Source organism: Schistocerca cancellata, chromosome 1 (assembly GCF_023864275.1).
Source record: "Schistocerca cancellata isolate TAMUIC-IGC-003103 chromosome 1, iqSchCanc2.1, whole genome shotgun sequence".
NCBI lineage: Eukaryota > Metazoa > Arthropoda > Insecta > Orthoptera > Acrididae > Schistocerca > Schistocerca cancellata.
Window position 1 is genome coordinate 794,026,138 of NC_064626.1, and position 15,203 is coordinate 794,041,340.

The following is a 15,203-nucleotide window of genomic DNA, read 5'->3' on the forward strand; positions in this document are numbered from 1 at the left end:
GGATGAAACACCTCATCAATGCAGTGCACTAAATCAATAGCATTTACTAGCCACATAAGTGTAGCAATAGTATTTATTGCCAGTACTTGACACTCAAGTTGCCAACAGCTGTGACAGCAAGCTCACATTGCTTAATATTAATCCGAGATGAGCAATACCAGAAGAATCTGACAAAAGCTGAGCTTACAACTTGTTTCACTGACCAGAAAGACAAGCTCAAAACACCAGATGGTGGCCACATATTTGGGTATACTTAGGGTGGATGCCCTCTATTGCATTTTTAGTGAAACAAAGTAATTTTTCAGAAGCAATTTTACTGTGATATCCCATGAGTATAATAGCAGCTTTTTAGATAACATGTGGCTATATCAACATATGGGAGAGTAAGGAAGACCACCTCTGGAAGACCAGACCTGTGGGAGACCCAAACTCCGTAACCCCATTTACACCAAAACTCTCTCTACACATCTGTTATAAAATTATGATAGTACAAAAACAGAAAATAATAAAATTTTTGTGCATTTGGGAGGGATGAACGAACAAGTCTTCTCAAATTAACGCCCATATGCTACTATGAGGGTCACAATTATAACAAGCAAACATGACTGGTTGATCACCAAACCAGATTAATATCTATTATTAAATATCTTTGCATTACACGTGTTTAACTGCTTGTTAAAATGTAAGTTAATAAGCACTAAATAAAACTGATAGTAAAATAAGGAAAAGCTAAGAAGAAATTTAAGATAAAATTACTCTATAGTTTAATGTAAATATAAAATCACTAGATAAAATACAGATACAATAATCACTCTGTTTCACAGTAAAATCATCCACCTAACAATTCAAGGTTTTGGGAAATGTATTAAGATTGTTTCTTTACACATCTCTGTTGAAAGCAGACCGCTGGCTGAGATGCAACAGCAAGCTGTAACAAATCTTATGTGCCCCAGATGCAGCACTGTGAACCATTGAAAGAGCTGATTTCAATTTCTACGTTGCTAATGGATAGGTGAATACCTCTGTACTGTTTGATAAAACTGCAACTCTTCCTCTCTGCAGCTTCAATGTGCAGATGGAATGTGAAAGACTGACTGGTGAAGTTCGTGACACGGAAGTGCTCTGCCACTGTCTGGGCTGTACTACCACACTTAAAACATTGAAGCCACAGCTGGTATGCATTATGGAGAAATAACAGTTGTGACTAAAAAGTTAAATAGTCTACTTTATACATCTACATACATACCCTGCAAGCCACCACAATGTCCATGCTAATAGTCATCTCCTTTCCTGTTCCACTTGCAAACAGAGTGAGCGAAAAATGACTATCTATATGAGCATTAATTTCTCTTATTTTACCTTTGTGGTCCTTATGCTAAATATACATTAGTGGCAGCAGAATTGGTCTGCGGTCACCTTTTACAGTGACACTATATTTGCTGTTGACTGCACAGATTATTTATTTCACTATAGCAATTTCGGCCTCTGGGCTATTTTCAAGTGATGCTGCAAAACATTTTGCTTTAGCACAAGTCAGACTTTAAAATCATCTGACATATATAGAGGGCAGTGTCAAAAACAGAAAAAAATTGCAGTAACACTTGAAAATGGCCTAAAGGCCAAAATTCAATAGTGAAATAAATAATTTCTACAGTCGACAGTGAATATGATTTCCTTTAAAAAATTCTACATGACTCTGAAGCCTGACCATGAAGAAGTTAATCAGTTTTGCAGTCAGCTTCAAATGACAGTTCTCTAAATTTTCTCACATTGTTACTCAAAAGAAAATGTGTTTCCCTCCAGGGATTCCCATTTGAGTTTGCGAAGCTTTGGGGAATAAAATTTTTCTCCCTATATTAACAGGATACCGCTGTATTATATAACAACTCAACCAATAACATGAACTGCAGAAAGGTTATTTAACAGACTAGGTCAAATAAAAATATAGCTGTGAAGTGCAGTTAGTCAAGGGCATATTTCAAGTTTGTATTTATTATATGCTCAAAGCTAATAACAAAGATAAATTTGAAATATTTAGCCACATGTGTTTCCTGAATTCCTATTAAAATACTAAATCACTTGATGTAATTAAAGTTTCTCATCACAATGTTCTCCAATACATGATTTCATCTTTAATTTTATAATTTTGCTGTAGATTTTACAGCTTTAAGTTTTAACTAATTTTAACATTTACATTAAACATTTCAGTGACAATTTTTATTTTTAATGGGAAATGTTTTTTTGGTTTTTCCCAAATAATTAGCAACAGAAATTAGAGATTTTTTAGTAATTCGTACATTATGAATATGATAATAGTTACTTAATTACAAACAGTATACTTTTTTCAATGTAAAGTTCAGCATTTTGTTCATTACAGCTTTGAATGCATTGAGGGTTTTTCTCAGATTGCCCAGAGACAGGGGAAGGGGTGGGTGGGTATTAACTATGGGTCCGTATCTTAACACAATGTAATAAAAATGATGCTGTTCTTTTTTTTTTTTTTAAATTGCCTAAGTGTTGGACGGATGCAATATTCACAAATTACGTGAATCAGTAGAGAAACCCCAAGTTACACAGGCAGTAAATTACTAGAGGTTACTATGAAAGACTACAGAGTAAGTTAAAAATCACAGAAAGGGGCTTTTGAGAATAATGTTTTTAGCATGAGGAAGAATAAAAACAATTTAGTATTTTAACACCAATTAAATTCCTGACATTAAAATGGCACCTATATAGTTTCCTCCAAATATTTCCTAGATCCTATGGCGAGCAACTTAATTGTTGGTCTCAAAAGGTAGACTTACACAGCCTTAGGACGATACAATTTTCGAAATCTTTCTGGGTTTACAATCACTTTAAACAGATAAAATTCTATGAGTTTTCTTCTGAGTACTCCTTGGTTACTGTCATGTATTACTGACTGCTGCATGATTTATGGCACTGTCCTTGTTTAAATGTGCTTCATTTGTGCCATCAGAGGTGTGTAAGTGCATTGTCATATTAAATATTGGTTTTACTCCATGACTGCTTCCACTTTGTGATAGCTCTCCTTCTGATCTAATTAATTACTTTCTTGTTCTCTCTTTTGGAATCTGTATATGTATTTGACATTGAGAATTATAAGCTGCTCAAACCTGTGCACCGTCATGGTACCAAGGCATGGTTCCTATATTAATGCATGAAAAGTTGTGCAATCTTTGGTATGGCACGTGATGATCAGATAACTGTAAGCTGTTGCAGTAAGTATTGTTCACTATGTTGTTTATACTCGTGATGTAACTCATTGGCTTTGTCTGATTTTCAGTATACATGCAGATTATCAAATATAGACGTTGAAACTGATCACCTTGTAATAATTGCACCTATTTAGACAAATTGCAATGTTTTATAGCAAGTTGGTGTATAAATTCATACGGTTTTTCCATAACTTTAATACACACAAGACAGAATTCAGTCATCAATAATGTATTCTCTTCTACTATTTACAATACTTAGGCAATTCTGGTGTACCTTTTCCATTTTGTGACTGTGAAAATCATGTGGTTTTGAGGCGAAGAACTCATCGAGCCATGTTTGGAGTAAATTTTTGCCTGGAAAGGATGTCCCTTGAAGGTTGTTTGATAGAGAGCAGAAAAGGTGAATATCTGAGGGTGCAAGATCAGGTGAATAAGGTGAGTGTGGAAGGACTACCTGACCCAACTCGTGTACATCTACATCTACATGATTACTCCACAATTCACATTTAAGTGCTTGGCAGAGGGTTCATCAAACCACAATCATACTATCTCTCTACCATTCCACTCCCGAACAGCGTGTGGGAAAAACGAACACCTAAACCTTTCTGTTCGAGCTCTGATTTCTCTTATTTTATTTTGATGATCATTCCTACCTATGTAGGTTGGGCTCAACAAAATATTTTTGCATTTGAAAGAGAAAGTTGGTGACTGAAATTTTGTAAATAGATCTCGCCGCGACGAAATACGGCTTTGCTTTAATGACTTCCATCCCAACTCGTGTATCATATCTGCCACACTCTCTCCCCTATTACGTGATAATACAAAACGAGCTGCCCTTTTTTGCACCGATTAGATGTCCTCCGTCAATCCCACCTGGTAAGGATCTCACACCGCGCAGCAATATTCTAACAGAGGACGAACGAGTGTAGTGTAAGCTGTCTCTTTAGTGGACTTGTTGCATCTTCTAAGTGTCATGCCAATGAAATGCAACCTTTGGCTCGCCTTCCCCACAATATTATCTATGTGGTCTTTCTAACTGAAGTTGTTCGTAATTTTAACACCCAGGTACTTAGTTGAATTGTACTATTTATCGAGTAATCGAATTCCAACAGATTTCTTTTGGAACTCATGTGGATTACCTCACACTTTTCGTTATTTAGTGTCAACTGCCACCTGCCACACCATACAGCAATCTTTTCTAAATCACTTTGCAACTGATACTGGTCTTTGGATGACCTTACAAGATGGTAAATTACAGCATCATCTCTATTACTATGAACTGCGACCTTTCTGACAGGAAATCACGAATCCAGTCGCACAACTGAGACGATACCCCATAGGCCCGCAGCTTGATTAGAAGTCGCTTGTGAGGAATGATGTCAAAAGCTTTCTGGAAATCTAGAAATACGGAATTAACTTGAGATCCCCTGTTGATAGCGGCCATTACTTCGTACGAATAAAGAGCACAAGAACGATGTTTTCTGAAACCATGCTGATTACGTATCAATAGATCGTTTTCTTCGAGGTGATTCATAATGTTTGAATACAGTATATGCTCCAAAACCCTACTGCAAACTGACGTCAATGATATAAGTCTGTAGTTCGATGGATTACTCCTACTACCCTTCTTAAACACTGGTGCGACCTGCGCAATTTTCCAATCTGTAGGTACAGATCTATCGGTGAGCGAGCGGTTGTATATGATTTCTAAGTAGGGAGCTATTGTATCAGCGTAATCTGAAAGGAACTTAGTTGGTATACAATCTGGACCTGAAGACTTGCCCGTATTAAGCGATCTGATTTGCTTCGCAACCCCTAAGGTGTCTACTTCTAGGAAACTCATGCTAGCAGCTGTTCGTGTTTCAAATTCTGCTCCACTCACTATCTCCAGATGACAAAATGTAAACTTAGATAACATCAGTGACCAACAAATAAAAAATGATAATAGATATGATAATAGATACATAAACCCATAGCAACTGGAATACCAACATGCAAAACAGGAACACTACGAACTGCGAATACGGTTTCTGTCAGTCTAGCAGAATATAGGCAGGCATTATTCTGGAGTAGCACTATTTGCGCGCAGTCTTCCTGGTTGTTGTACTTGGACTGCATCTGCAAGATATCTTAATTGTTGCAATAAATGTCAGTTGCAATGTTTACACCTCAGGAAAGAAATTTGGAGTATACCACACAGTCAGTATTCCACCAGATGCGTAACATTATCTTTTGTGGACGCATAAGGGGCTTTGTACGGGGAGTTGTTACTTTACTTGCACTCAACTATTCCTTTCTTTTCCTTATGTTAGCATAAAGACATCAATTCTCATCACCAGCGATTATACAGGATAGGAAAGGTTGGTGTTGTTCGTGAGCCCACTGATGATGAACAAGCAGAGATGCATGTGTGGCCTGTTGCTGATTTTGGCTTAAGACATGCAGTAGCCACGCGACTGAACTGTCTCCATTGCCTGCAAATGTTGCACAATGGTGGAATGATCACAGTTCGTCACTGCCAGTTCTCGAACACACTAACAAGGATCATTGTGGATTAATGCATTTAAATGATCTTGATCAAACCCCTAAGGTCTCCCTGAACGTGGAGAGTCACTAATGTCAAAATGATCCTCCCTAAAACGAGAAAACCATTTTCTTCCCATGCTTTATACAACGGTGTTATCCCCAAAGACAGCACAAATGTTTCAGATTGGCATCTCTGCTGTCATCCCTCTACTGAACTCAAACAGAAGAATGTGTCTGAAATGTTCCAATATTCCATTTCCTAGCATCCACTGCTCCACTCACTATCTCCAGATGTCAAAATGTAAACTTAGATAACATCAGTGACCTACAAATAAAAAATGATAATAGATACATAAACCCATAGCAGCTGGAATACCAACATGCAAAACAGGAACACTACGAACTTATGCAGCAACCTAATACATTACACTGAGATCACTTAACACCTAACACAACTACATTAAATTTCACAAAAACGGTTTTTCACTGTTTTGCAAGGCTAGAAATACATATATGCTGCCTCAAACTACTGATTTAGTCAAAGGCAGCATTTTTCAACATACTTCTCATTATTTCTTAAATAACTTGGCATTAAAGCAAAGTTTTTCATTTTTCCTACTCATCTGGGAAATAACTTTCAAAAGTGTGTCACATACTACTTGACCATTGCACTTTTCAAAAAGCAATGCATAATCAATACTTATTATGATGCAATTACCTTCTCATAGAACATGAGGACTTCTGGCAGTAAAATCGCTGTGGACTCTCCTTGAGAAAACCCTTGGCCAAACATGTACGACGCAAACTTCAGAATGCACATGTAAGTTCTTTTAGGATTCCATTCAGGAATTACATGTAAAAACAAGTCACAATGGTCTCTGTAGTGCCGAGCAAGCATCTGCAACAATATACAAATAAGACAGAATCAGGAAATGCCCAGTCTACAAAGATTGGAGAGTTAAGGAATAAAATCATAACAATTCAAATTGGAAAAATTTCTAAAATCTTACAGCATTCCCCTGGACAACATTATTCAGTTTTAATGTAACATCCTTAGAAATTATGATAATTACAGTAACAATGCTCCCCCCCCCCCCCCAAAAAAAAATCTCTTTTGTAAACAGTAAGCATAGTACACCAAAATCACATTCCCCACAATTTCCCAACACTTATTAGGGAACTGAAAATATAGAAGAATATGAAAGCTAGCTCTCTCTCTCTCTCTCTCTCTCTCTCTCTCTCACACACACACACACACACACACACACACACACACACACACACTACAATCCCAAACACTGGTACAACAATTGAAAAATTCACCTGGGTAACCATAATCAATCTCCTTATGCTGATGGCAAATTGACATTCATTGGAAGAATCTAAGGAAATTAATTCACGAAGAACATGATAATGCATACAACTATTATTTAAGAAGTTCTTGAGTATCGCTCATCACCGATGAGGTGACAACAAGAGCAGCACCTTTGGCTATCAGTTCATTTGCCGTATTTACTCGAATCTAAGCCGCACTCGAATCCAAGCCGCACCTGAAAAATGAGACTTGAAACAAAGGAAAAAAAAAATTTCCCGAATCTACGCGGCACCTGAAATTTGAGACTCTAAATTCAAGGGGAGAGAAAAGTTTTAGGCCGCACCTCCAAATCGAAACAAAGTTGGTCCATTGTAATATGAGACACAATTTAGGTCGAATGAATGACGATACAGCTACAGTAGTTTGGTTCGAGTCGTAAGCTTAGCAGTTAAGCTTTACCACGTAGCCATTGCTATGCGTCAGGCGCTCCGTCCGTATTTATACGGTTACCCTTCCTTTTTCACGTGCTTCGCCTGGTTTGAATCGATTGCTTATTTTGCTTTGATCTGATAAATGCCGTTTTCTTTGTTATAAGTGTTTGCGTCACTCTTAAGCTGAAAATGCATTACTGCACTGTGTCATGCATTGTTTGTCGCTTTCTGATAGTGCGTGTTTACGGCCTGTCGCGGCTCGCGGCATGGCTTGCGTTTGTGCGCGCTACCGCCGCGTACAATTAAAAAAAAAAAAAAAAAAAAAAAAAAAAAAAAAAAAAAAAAAAAAAAAAAAAAACAACAACAACAACAACAACAACGACGACGAGAGGAATCGTCTCATTAGCGAAACAACGGCAAGAGACTGCTATTTGTTGTTACTTACACTGCTGCTTTCTTTGATAATGATCAACAAGAATCAAATAATAGACTGCGTATGATAGAACATGTTCTGAACGAGAGTTAGGCGAAAATTTTTCATCGTTTGAAAATCTTTGCGGCTGCTTCTTTATTACATCAAATTCTGCACAGAAATTAGAGTCATCTTAGATTTAAAAATCTAGTCACTTGCCATGCTTCATTTCTGACTGTATCACTATTAGGCATAAGAATAATACGAATATAAACCTGACACGATACGTATATTCTTCCGCGGTTGCTGTTGTCTCACTCTAGTTTCGTAGTTTATTAGGCAGACAGGATTTAAATGAGATAGCAGCAAACATGAAAGAATACATGGCAAAATGTTTATATTCGTATTATTCTTATGGTGAAGAGAATACTGTATGTGATTCAAATTTCATCAGGTTCCTATTAGCAACCATCTCTTCTCACAGTTAGGAAAAAATTCAGAACGTAGAGTTGACCATATTGACAAACATCCCAAACAGTCTTGCCAGTCATATTTTCGTAGTACACTGAAATTGTGCTACATTCGAAGATGAACAATACGGAATTTGTATTTACTTCGTTGGATAACGTATGAAAATGCAGTGGTCGAAACTCGCGGCGGAGAAAAAAAGCTCGTCTTCCACTTTTTTTTAAATTTACTTACTGACGCAGAGGTTTTGGCGCCAGTATTTATCTTGGTGCTTACAAAGCATGTCTGCGTAGCGCTACATATATTCAACGGCAGAAGTTAGTTGTGGCGGCACGTACCAACATTTTTCATAACTCCCGCTTGCTTTGCACTCGATTCTAAGCCGCAGACGGTTTTTTTTTTTTTATTACGAAAACCGGAAAAAATTGCGGCTTAGATTCGAGTAAATACGGTAATAAGTGCACCAGTGTCACTGATACGCCGATCTAACACCGGTGACAGATTGCACAAGAGGTGTTTTGTATTATGGAGATGTTTACTGTCTAAATTCCGAAAGAGTAATTTCAAAGCATATTAAAGTGACATATTACTGTCTTTCAATACAAATCATCTCTAATAAACCGTATTGGTCAAATGAGTTATTTTTGAATTCTTATGGAGACTTGACAGCAGTCGTACTTCCTGAGAACCATTTAATGAAATGGTACGGCACAAGTGATATCTGCACACAAAGTAAGCTCAGCCTAACATTAAATGGTGAGCTTCAGAAGCTAAATTGCTCCAAAGAAATTTTTGCACCAACCATACCCATAGGTGTGATCTTATATTCATGGGGAATGGGAAAGTAAAGATTAAGCCTTATTGGAAAAAATTTATACTATAAAATTAATACAAAACAACAGCCAAAGTAAGGGTAGTCTGAAAGAGCACATCAGTGAAATCAAAATCTTTTACTACATAACATTCAATACCATGAAGCTCCACTCTGCACATTTTAACATGCTTAGATCCTCCTCGGCATGCTGTGCACAAGATGGTTGCAGCACTGTTGCTCAAGCTTGTCCCAGGCCCTGATGGTGATCCTTCTGAGGTCATTCAACATGTCCGGTGAGCACCTGCGATGATGCACCGCAAGCTGTGCTTAATCAGGTTCAAATCAGTGCAAATGTTGTTCAGTCATTCTATTCAGTTGGTGGTTGCCTTCTGGAGGAACATTTTGCTACAAGGGCGTGGTGTGTTCACACATTATTGCCTTGAAAGATAAATTCATCATTATGATGATAAATGTAGGGTTGGAAAATAGGTTGGAGGGTTCTGCCCCGATACTGCACAACCTTCAGATTACCCTGTTGCTGATCCCCTCACACTCTCACATGACAATCACAAAAGGTATCAGAGAAATTTTGTAATCATTACTGATCCAGGAATCCCTTGCTTGCTTTCTTTGCAGTCCACGGTGCATTGGAGTTTGCACTGTTGTCTGTAACAGAAAGGTGTCATGCCAGTTGATTGTGTGGAGATGGTGATGTACTGTCTGGGCCAACACAACCGTCCCAGTTTCCACCAAAAAGACATCATACACTCTTGATGGGTTCTCCTCAGTGTACCTACAAGCCACAGTTTGTAGGTAGCACTCACAACACATGTTGCCTACCTCAGGCAATCACCACACGACAGATATTCATTAATTTGTGTCCCACAATAGCAGTTGTATGTTTACATGACATTGCTGTTATGTAAGCCAGTTTGATGATGAACTTCCCATCCTGAAAAGCTTTCTTGGTGTTATATGATAATATGCCCACTGTCTCAGTTTGAAATAACACTTTGTGGTATGTTGACAGATTGAACATTTTACACAAGGTGTACTGTTCTGTTCACAATTGAAGATGTTAGATGCTCTACTGGACTGCAGAGGGTGTAGATCTGCTTTTAACCTCCATCTCACAGTAATGATTTCCTGTTATCAAAAAGAGTATTGAGAAAGATATTTCTGGTTTTCCCTATATATATATATATATATATATACTCCTGGAAATGGAAAAAAGAACACATTGACACCGGTGTGTCAGACCCACCATACTTGCTCCGGACACTGCGAGAGGGCTGTACAAGCAATGATCACACGCACGGCACAGCAGACACACCAGGAACCGCGGTGTTGGCCGTCGAATGGCGCTAGCTGCGCAGCATTTGTGCACCGCCGCCGTCAGTGTCAGCCAGTTTGCCGTGGCATACGGAGCTCCATCGCAGTCTTTAACACTGGTAGCATGCCGCGACAGCGTGGACGTGAACCGTATGTGCAGTTGACGGACTTCGAGCGAGGGCGTATAGTGGGCATGCGGGAGGCCGGTTGGACGTACCGCCGAATTGCTCAACACGTGGGGCGTGAGGTCTCCACAGTACATCGATGTTGTCGCCAGTGGTCGGCGGAAGGTGCACGTGCCCGGCGACCTGGGACCGGACCGCAGCGACGCACGGATGCACGCCAAGACCGTAGGATCCTACGCAGTGCCGTAGGGGACCGCACCGCCACTTCCCAGCAAATTAGGGACACTGTTGCTCCTGGGGTATCGGCGAGGACCATTCGCAACCGTCTCCATGAAGCTGGGCTATGGTCCCGCACACCGTTAGGCCGTCTTCTGCTCACGCCCCAACATCGTGCAGCCCGCCTCCAGTGGTGTCGCGACAGGCGTGAATGGAGGGACGAATGGAGACGTGTCGTCTTCAGCGACGAGAGTCGCTTCTGCCTTGGTGCCAATGATGGTCGTATGCGTGTTTGGCGCCGTGCAGGTGAGCGCCACAATCAGGACTGCATACGACCGAGGCACACAGGGCCAACACCCGGCATCATGGTGTGGGGAGCGATCTCCTACACTGGCCGTACACCACTGGTGATCGTCGAGGGGACACTGAATAGTGCACGGTACATCCAAACCGTCATCGAACCCATCGTTCTACCATTCCTAGACCGGCAAGGGAACTTGCTGTTCCAACAGGACAATGCACGTCCGCATGTATCCCGTGCCACCCAACGTGCTCTAGAAGGTGTAAGTCAACTACCCTGGCCAGCAAGATCTCCGGATATGTCCCCCATTGAGCATGTTTGGGACTGGATGAAGCGTCGTCTCACGCGGTCTGCACGTCCAGCACGAACGATGGTCCAGCTGAGGCGCCAGGTGGAAATGGCATGGTAAGCCGTTCCACAGGACTACATCCAGCATCTCTACGATCGTCTCCATGGGAGAATAGCAGCCTGCATTGCTGCGAAAGGTGGATATACACTGTACTAGTGCCGACATTGTGCATGCTCTGTTGCCTGTGTCTATGTGCCTGTGGTTCTGTCAATGTGATCATGTGATGTATCTGACCCCAGGAATGTGTCAATAAAGTTTCCCCTTCCTGGAACAATGAATTCACGGTGTTCTTATTTCAATTTCCAGGAGTGTGTGTGTATATATATATATAAAGAGGAAAGAAAGAAAGGAACTATGGAAAATGTGAGGATTTAAAAAAAAAATATTATGTGTTGATGCATACGTTTTGTGTAATTAAATGAAGATAAACAAACTTGGATCCCCAATACAAATGAAGACACAGACACAAACAAAGGCATAAGTGAAATATGAAGCAAAATATGCCTTCTATAACCAGACGTTTCTTCATAGGCAAAAGAGGAGAAAGAGCAAAATGAAATGATACAACTGTGAAATTCCAACAAGTCAAGAGCAGAACAAGGTACGATGAAATTAGCCTGGAAAAACATAGACTTTTTCTATTATTATATAACTTATGAGATGAACAGAATTTTGCTTTTATGAATGCTATATGTTTGGAATATCAGATACTTTCACATTACATTGACTGAAAACTGAAAAAGTGCATGTATTGGGTGGGGAGAAGGTGTTAAGTTCACCAACAAAATTTATTCTAGTATACTTTTTTTCCAATGGTTCGACAGTCTCAGAAACTATAAATTTACTGTGCTCCTCGTCCTTACTGTAGTCCAGTAAAGACTACTATATGGTTGACTTTAATCAGCTTCACAACACAATCCATTTCTCCCCTTCTTCCAACAACTTTCTAGTCCCACAGGTAATAGGTATCGTGAAAATCCGGAATTTTCTTGTGATGATATGAGCAAGGAATTTACTTTATACAGATCCACAGAAGAAAGAAGGTTTCCAACAGGTAGTGCAACTTCCTCGGAGTAGATTAGTGATGTTGGTTGCAGTCTTCCTCAGGGAGAAAAGAACAATCTGTGAGAAGGAATAGTCAGGATACATCTACACACATTGTGTGTGTAATATTGTGATTAATGAAACAAACAGCTGTGTCAAACAATGAGCAGGCAGCCTGTTGTACTTGAGCTGACCAACAGAGCTCATTTGGTTACATACACTGATCAGCAAGAACATTATGACCACCCACCTAATAGTCGGTACTGTATGGCCACCTTTGGCATTGGTAACAGCAGCAATGTGTTGTGGTATGGAAGCAATGAGGCCTTGGTAGGTTCCTGCAGGGAGCTGGCACCACATCAGCACACACAAGTCTTCTAATTCCCATAAATTACGGGGAGGGGGACGACGAGCTCTGACATTATGGGCTGTCACATCCAAGATGTATTCAATCGAGTAACTTGCCACTATGTTCCTCACACCACTCCATCACACTCCTTGTGTTGTGATGGCGGATTATCTTGTTGAAAAATGTCAATGCCTTTGGGAAACATAATTGTCACAAAGGAGTGTAAAGTTTTGCAACCAATGTACAATACTCTTTGGGTACCATTGTGCCTTGCATGAGCTCTACTCGATGCCTGGATGCCCACGTGAATGCTCCCCCCCCCCCCCCCCCCCACCAACCCCAGCCCCAAGGGCATAATGGAGCCATCACAAGCTTGTCTCTGGCTCACAGTACAGGTGTATGGAGCTGTTCCCCTGGAAGATGATGGATTTGCACCCTTCCATCAGCATGATGAAGAATGTAACAGACCATGCAATGCTCTGCCACTGCACCAATGTCCAGTGTTCAGTGATGATGGTCACATGCCCATTTTAGTCACAGTTGTTGATGTCATGGTATTAACATTGGCACATGCATGGGTCATCAGCTGCAGATGCCCATTTTTAAATGTGTTCAGTGAACTGTGTGTTCAGACACACTTGTACTCTGTCCGGCATTGAAGTCTGATGTTAGTTCTGCCACAGTTTACGACCTGCCTTGTTTTACCAGTCTTCCCAGCCTATGACGTCCAACGTGTGTAATGAAGGGTGGGTGGATACCCAACCGAAAATCATCTGGATATGTTTCCAACTTGGTTTCGCCCCAAGTTGGAGACCATAATAATTTCATCCTAAAGGACATTGCAATTACAATGCTAACAATTTTCATTCAAGGGAACACAATTGCAATAATAATAATTTTCATTTTAGGGGATACCATGAGAATAATTGGAACAGAAAATGACAACAGAGATTTTGGCACAATAAACAGATATTGGCATGGGTACAATGACATAAGAAGAAAAGAAACTATAAATATCCTTTTCATGACCCATGGGACAAGTGTACCCCAATTCACTTTTTCGTGCTGCACGGCCAGGGGGACAACAGAAACCGAACATCTGTAGTGTGCTGCCATCTACTGGAAGCCTTCGCTACTACTTTAAAGCATTACAGACTTCTTCCCGCCAAGTAGCTGCATTCTGCTGGAAGTTGTTCAATGCAGTGCACTTGTTTGATCACTTGTGTTAAAGTTTTTGCATATTTTTCAACTTTTCTTTTGTAAATAAGCAAGGTAAGCATAATAACCATATTTATTGTGTTTCTTATCATTTATTAGTAAATATTATGTGGAATTTCAGCGTAAAATGTACTTAAGTGATTTGGTAAATAGTTTTTAGTTTTTGACTGCATGAAATATGAATCACATGTCATGTCTGAAAGATAAAGAACTTCTTGAGTATTACTTTTCGCTTCCTGATAATGAAGAATTTTCTGAGGAAGAAGGTGGTGATGAAGCTGCAGACAATCTCACCCTTCTTGACACATCCAACAGTACATCTATTAATACTACACCACCTAGGACATTGGCTGAGCCACGTAGTTATGGTTGTCACAACAATGGTGACAGTGCTAGATTAGATTAGATTAGATTAGATTTACTTTCATTCCAATTGATCCGTAGTGAGGAGATCCTCCAGGATGTGGAACATATCAGAAAAACAACAATACATGACAAATATTTACAACTAAAACAAATAAGCTAATGTACCATTCCACAGGTCCCAAGTGGAATGATCGTCATTTTTTAATGAACACTAAGAGTCATTTTACAAATACTAATGCACTGAATTTAAAATAATAAAGTTTTTTATTTATTTATAAGGTAATACAACTACTGTAATACTTATTTACAATGAACACATTACTGCACTGAAATGGTGCAGAAGTTAGATTATACTAACACACACACACACACACACACACACACACACACACACACACACACGCACACACACACACATTTTCAATGAACACATTACTGCACTGAAATTGTGCAGAAGTTATGTTGTACTTATATACAAATCAGTTGGTTTTACTAAGAAATTCATCAATGGAGTAGAAGGAGTTGGCCACCAATAAATCCTTTAGGCTTCTCTTAAACTGAATTTCGTTGGTTGTTAAGCTTTTTATGGCTGCTGGCAAGTTATTGAAAATGTGTGTTCCTGAATAATGCACACCTTTTTGTACAAGACTAAGTCACTTTAAATCCTTGTGAAGATTATTCTTATTTCTAGTATTGATTCC

The 15,203-nt window shown here is 39.6% G+C and overlaps 1 protein-coding gene across 3 annotated transcripts in view; it reads right to left on the bottom strand.

Annotated features, from left to right (window-relative positions):
* Positions 1–15,203, bottom strand: part of LOC126187769 (centromere protein I-like) — a 351,829-nt gene that overhangs the window by 34,609 nt on the left and 302,017 nt on the right. For all 3 annotated transcript variants that reach the window (XM_049929046.1, XM_049929037.1, XM_049929054.1), the window contains exon 13: positions 6,481–6,660. In XM_049929046.1, the coding sequence (XP_049785003.1) occupies positions 6,481–6,660 (180 nt within the window). The remainder of the gene's footprint in view (positions 1–6,480; positions 6,661–15,203) is intronic.